Source organism: Euprymna scolopes, chromosome 8 (genome assembly GCF_053919585.1).
Source record: "Euprymna scolopes isolate OS-2025 chromosome 8, ASM5391958v1, whole genome shotgun sequence".
In the NCBI taxonomy this organism is placed as follows: domain Eukaryota; kingdom Metazoa; phylum Mollusca; class Cephalopoda; order Sepiida; family Sepiolidae; genus Euprymna; species Euprymna scolopes.
In genome coordinates this window covers 9,017,119-9,023,272 of record NC_136489.1, presented here as the reverse complement: position 1 = coordinate 9,023,272, position 6,154 = coordinate 9,017,119, and the positions used below count along the sequence as shown (strand labels likewise).

The 6,154-nt window shown below is 39.4% G+C and overlaps 1 protein-coding gene across 1 annotated transcript; it reads right to left on the bottom strand.

Annotated features, from left to right (window-relative positions):
* Nucleotides 1–2,701: 2,701 nt before the first annotated feature.
* Nucleotides 2,702–3,502, bottom strand: LOC145284090 (uncharacterized). The gene has a single exon (XM_080133156.1). It carries the CDS (start codon nt 3,500–3,502, stop codon nt 2,702–2,704), a length of 801 nt encoding a protein of 266 aa, XP_079989282.1.
* Nucleotides 3,503–6,154: the final 2,652 nt, after the last annotated feature.

Sequence of the window (6,154 nt, the reverse complement as noted above, 5' to 3'; positions counted from 1 at the left end):
AATGTTAAAATATTTAGAAAATATTTTGTAAAAGTAAAAGTTTCCTTAGATTTGAAGGTTGCTTACTCGGTGGCCATGACCGAAAAAATACAATTGCGAATTACTTGGGACGGCATAGTTGATGAGACAAACGCATGCTCGCTCGTGAAGTAAATAAAGCGTTGTGTTCCGGATTCTTCCAAATTCCCGATTACGACAGACACACTCGATTTTGACAAGTTAAACGGTAAGTATATATGTCGATATTTCCTACCGACGAGTGGGGGGGGGGAGAAAATACGTTTAGCTTGCAACGAAAATTACCTCGTTGCTTACAAGCAAACGTATTCTTGTAAATATAACGCGCTGTTAACAGTTGTCGTACCGGTCTGATAGATCTCTAACAACGACAAGAACAATCTACAACAACAACCTACAAAGGTGACTCTTTTTATAGTCTCAATCTCTCGTTCAGCGAGATTGAAACGAGACTGGAATGTCTATTTAAGCTATAAGGAATAGACATCCTATTTTCTTCATTAACAACACCAGGCCGGGCCGTTCACAGCCATGAGTGTCTTTCCCTTGCCACCGAGCCACACTCGGTAAGTCAATCAATTTAATTATCACACACATTCCCCACAAAAAAAAAAATAAAAAAAATAAAAAATCTTGATTAAGGGAATAAAAGTTAATTTAGACTCCCGATAAACTGGGTCTACTAGGTACAACTCCTTTAGGGTCAAAAGTCGAACAGAATCATTGTTCATCTTCTGGTGGTGATTCAGTTTGACCCACACAGCTGCAGTGGAACCAGTCATTACATCTATCGCACGCTATCATAGGTATGCTATCCTCAGGTCTGTTACAGGTAGGACAGATCCAAATTGTAGTACTCTCTCTCCGTTGTGGGCCCTGACTCATATCCTGTGAATTCAGAGGTTCCATGCTCATAGGGTCGAGTTTTCCAGGCTCTGGAGAGAATTCCAGAGGAAAGAGATGTTTAATAGAATATATATCTATAACTCCATTACCTTTCCTCACTTTCACCATACGCACCAAATTGTCACTTCCATGGATTAACTGCAGAACTTCACCTAGAGACCAGAAAGGTCTCGTCTTCAGAGGGGTTTTTTATGAGCACTATGTCCCATGGTTTTACTTTATCTTAAAAAGAACAATCAGCTAGGCTCAGAGCCCTTTATCTGAACTCAACAAATAGTCCTCATTCCAAACCTTCCTAAATTTAGTTAGGCTTTCTTCCCGGGAACGCAGGGTTTGGATCAATTCACTTCGACTTAGAGGGCCCATTGTTTCCAGGCCCTGGTTTTCAACCCTCATCATTATTCCCTGACCAATATTCGCATTCATGAGAGAGTTAGGGGTTAAGATATTTAGCTCAGAGTCCTCAGAGCTCTTATATGTCAGGGGGGCGGCTATTTACTGCCCTTTGCACGTCAGACAAAATTGTAAGTGGGCCAAAATAGTCTATTTTACCTCTTCCTATTGTTTTATATAGGCAGGATTTTATGGTCTTGATAGACCTTTCCCAACTACCACCATACCAAGGTGAAAACAGTGGAATCGTACAATGCTTCAAGTCATAAGAACTTAATCTTTCTTTGAATTCGTCCGCTAGCATCCCCCGGTTAATTATTCTGGCAGCAGCATTGAATGTGCGAGCGTTATCCGAATAAAGGTGCGTGGGTATTCCATTCGCGTTCGTGAACCTAATGAATGCTTGAATAAATGATTTTACAGTCATATCTGGAACCAGTTCCAAATGCACAGCCCTAATACTCATACATGTAAAAAGAAGAATGTACATTTTGTAACCTCTTTCTTGTCCTTTAACATAGATATGACTGGTAAAATCCACACCAGTATGTAAATAAAGCCTGACAAAATTCACTCGAGGGGCTGGTAAGTTGGTCGAATTTGGTACTGAGAAGGAAACGGCATTATATTTTTTTACACTTCATACAAGTACCAATCACATTTTTAATAGCTTGTCTGGCTTGTGGTATCCAATAACCGCCTAACCTTATTTCATTCAGAGTAGTGGCTAAGCCTAAGTGGTGGCTTCTCTGGCGGTATTCTTGAATGATCAATTTTGTTAGGTAATGTTCTTTTCCTAATAAAATAGGATTCTGTATTTCATATGGGTGATATTCAGAGTTTCCTATTCTTCCTTTTTATCTTATGATGCCTTTGGTGTCCAGAAAGAGACTCAAGTTCTTGACTAGTTTAGGCATGCTCTTTTCTCCAGGGTCTAGCAAGAAACCCAACTCTCTTAAAAGGGATTGTTTTTGCATAGTCTTGATCAGGTAGGCTTTTGCCTGTAACTCGGGATCCATCTCCCTCTTTCTTTACCTGTTGATGAATTTAAATACCAGTGAAGTCACACTGATCAACTTACTCAAACTAGAACATTTTTCCAGTTTGATTTCTGATATAGCCACCTCATTCTCTGCGGCATAATTTACTGGCGTACTAATCCGTTCCATTTGAGCCTTAGAAAGGCAGCCCAATTCACGATGGCACCAGGACGATTTTTCTTGCTTTATCCACTTAGGACCCTCATACCAAAGAGAAAGTTTTTCCTTAAATATTCTGATGGCCAAACCTCTGGTGATGTAATCCTCTGGGTTTTCAATTGTTGATGCATACTTAAAGTTGACTTTTATGTTGAAATAACATTTGATATTCTCTGTCATTTGAGCTATGTCCTGTAATCTATGTTGTACAAACACGTTTTCATTTGGACGAAATCGGACAGACTCCAGGACAGAACCACCCCAGCATCCGTGATTACATAGACATCCTTAATAGTAATGCCCTTTTGTGACTCCTTTATAAAAGGGAGACACTTCACGGCTAAAAATACCGCTAGAAGTTCTAACGTGGGGAGAGATTTTCCCTGCAGAGGAGACATTTTTGTCTTTGCAAAGACCAAGCATGAGTTCCCATCCTGTACAGCGTACACCGCAAACCCATATGCGGCTTTAGATGCGTCGCAAAAGAAACAAAATTTGGTATGCTTTCCTTCATCTAAAACTCTCCTTGGAAATGATACAGTGTTTAATGCGGACAGATCCTTTGCCAGCGTTCTCCAAACTGAACTCATACTTTGAGGAACCACATCATCCCAATTTAATTTTTGTTTCCATATTTCTCTCATCAAGAGACGACCTCGCACTGTCACAGGTATATAAAGAAACAAAGGGTCAAATACCTTAGAGGTCTCAGACAATATTTTCCTCTTAGTAGACTCCAAGTCGCATGATGGTGTGAAAACACTTATTGAATCTTGGGCAGGGTTATATTGATATCCCAACACTTTTTCCCAACCAGAGTCGAATCCTGACAATGTTCCATCTGCCTCCATTTTCTTTTGGAGAGTTACACAGTTGGAATTGCCAGATTGCAAATAAAAATTTCCTTTCTGTAAACCTTCTCTCACAGTAATATACAAGGCAGATAGGTTTTCTGCATTATTCGCAGATTTCACAAAGTTATCCATATAAAAATTTGATTTCAATGTTTCTGAACAGTAATCCAAAGGGAACTTATCCGCATGAAACTTTAATACCCAATTTAAAATAAAGGGGCTTGCATTGAAGCCAAATATAATGGTTTTGTGCCGGTAGCAATGCAAGTTTTTACCTTTCTTTAGAAAAAAGCAAAATCGATTACGCTCCCTTTCAGATCCAGCCGAATCATCAGAAATGCTTTCCTAATGTCAGCTAGCAATGTGTATCGGTTTGTTCTGAATCGGATCATCAATTTTATCATGTCTGTCATCAGGTTTACTCCAGGATATGCTGATTCGTTCAATGATACCGAGTCCTTATTCTTATATGAACAATTAAACACTGGTCTCACTTTGGTAGTAGTCTGGTCAGTTAGTTTTAACACTGGCCTATGAGGCATCCATATATAATCTTTAAATTGTTCAGGTGGCACAATTATCTCTTCGATAATGCCCTCATCTTCTTGTTGTTGAAAAACTTGCACATAGTGATTATACAAGTTTTTCTTCTCCAGATCTTTGGTAACACTTTCTAGAACTCGAATAGCAGCATTGTGATTCGAAGGTACTGATTTTATTTTATCTTCATACCACTGAAGTTACACATGATAAAACCATCTTTAAATGTGATGGAATCTCGGAATTGCTTAACTTTCTCGTCATCCAAGATGGAGAATTTCTCGTCAGTGGGTAATCCAATGGATTCAAGGTTGAACATGTTCTCCAACCCTCGTTGGACATTACTTTCTTCGAACCATTTTTTTTAAAGCGTCTGTGTAGGACTCCTTTAGGTTAACCACATAATAGATTCTGGCAGGTGGAAGTTCAGGAGTTCTAGCCAACACTTCTGCATAATTAATCTGTGTTCTTTTTTGGTTTTTAATCTGGTGTTTATAGAGAAAAGAACACCTATTTCCAAAGGGGATTAATCCTTTTTGTGTCTCGAATGCCACTCCATACATGCAAGGGATTACCTTTAAAGGTTCCAGGTACTGGATTGCGTCGAGTCCTAGTAACCCATCTATTACAACCAAATCCCTCTTGGCATCAAATTTTTCAGCCAGCTTGCGATTTTTAATATTCCCAAGAATCTGAGTAAGTCCTTAAAGGCGATAGGATAAGTTCAACTGGGTTGCTAGAATTGGGAGAGTATGAGTTCTCCCAGTAACAACATTTCCTTAAAATTTTTAGAACTAGTGCCTAAAAAGGTTTTTACCTCCATTTTTTTATCCTTGGCTAAGGAGAGGCAATGCAGCTTTTTTTTTTAAATTAAAGTGTCAAAATAAGTCCGTTGACTGCCAGTGTCCAACAGGCAGTTCACCTTCACCTTTTTTCGCCTCTTTTCACTATTATGCTAATTATGGGTGACAGGAAAGCATCATTATAACCCTTTGTATGCAGGCAAGTATCAACCTGTATACTTCTTGTAATGTTTGAGTACATAGCAGTTATGTGTCCCTTCGAGTTGCAATGGGGACAAAAAAATTTTCTTGATGTTTTTAATGGACACATATTCCCCAAGTGAGACCTCTTTAGGCAACGAAAACAGAGACGCAACTCTATACACCCTGTTATCCTTGCTTCATGAGTAGAATAGCTGTCACAATCTTCGGACAAATGTTCATTTGTTTTGCAAAATTCACATTTTGCCTCGGATATTAACTTAGTATTAAAGGTTTTGAGAGACGAGGTTTCAATTGTCTGCTCTGGCTTGAACTTAGGTTGGAGTCGAGTTTGGCCATTAGTATCTTGGTCGTCTTTCTGGGAACCAGCATCCGTTTTACTATACTTAGGGTTTCCTTCAACAGTGTAGACAATGTTGGGTATGAACTCCCGGAAATTCGTAACAGTTCTTCCCTTATTTTAGGAGGGAATTTCGTAAATAACACTTGTGATATTATTATCGCTCCAGCTGACTTATCGTCATATAAGTCAAAATTATAAGAGGCCCTTAGTTCCCACATATCTGCCTGGGTCGTGATCATAAATTTTTTTAATCCTTCCAGGTTTTTGGGATTGTCCAACTGAAAATCTAATATTTCCTGAGTTATTCCCCCTCTTATCTCCTCCTCGTCCAAATACTGCTCCTTCAGTAGCTTCAAGGCCATCAAGTAACTTTCGTCAGAGGGTGAAAGATGATTTATAAGTTGGAGTGCTCTGCCTTCCAAGGAACATCTCAAAAATAGAGATTTTCAGTGTTAGATGTAATGGACTTGGCACAATTTTAAAATTTTGTCAAAAAGTCCTTGAAGCTCCTCTTGTTGGTCTCAAAGTCCTTCTCATTAAAGCGTGGCACCTTCAATTTTAATTTGAATAGCTCCACTGAAAATGAAGAATGGGCGTTTGGTTCGAAGGGTGGTAATCTTTCAGTGTTTGGAGTAACCGGGTTCTCCTGACTTGGAGTAGAGTCAATATCTCCTTCCATCGAAGTAGCTGCTGGGTTCTCACTCTGGTCAGCTTTGTGCAGAAAACTTAAACGCTGCCTGGCTTCATATTTGAAGCGGAAGGAAGCTAGACTTAAGCTTGCCAAAGCTTCTGCTTCTCCCCTTGCAGCAAAGTGTCCCTCCATGCCAAAGGAGACTCCTTCCAGCTCTTTTAACCAGTCCTCTATTTCACGTTTAAATAGAGAAACCACTTCTTCGG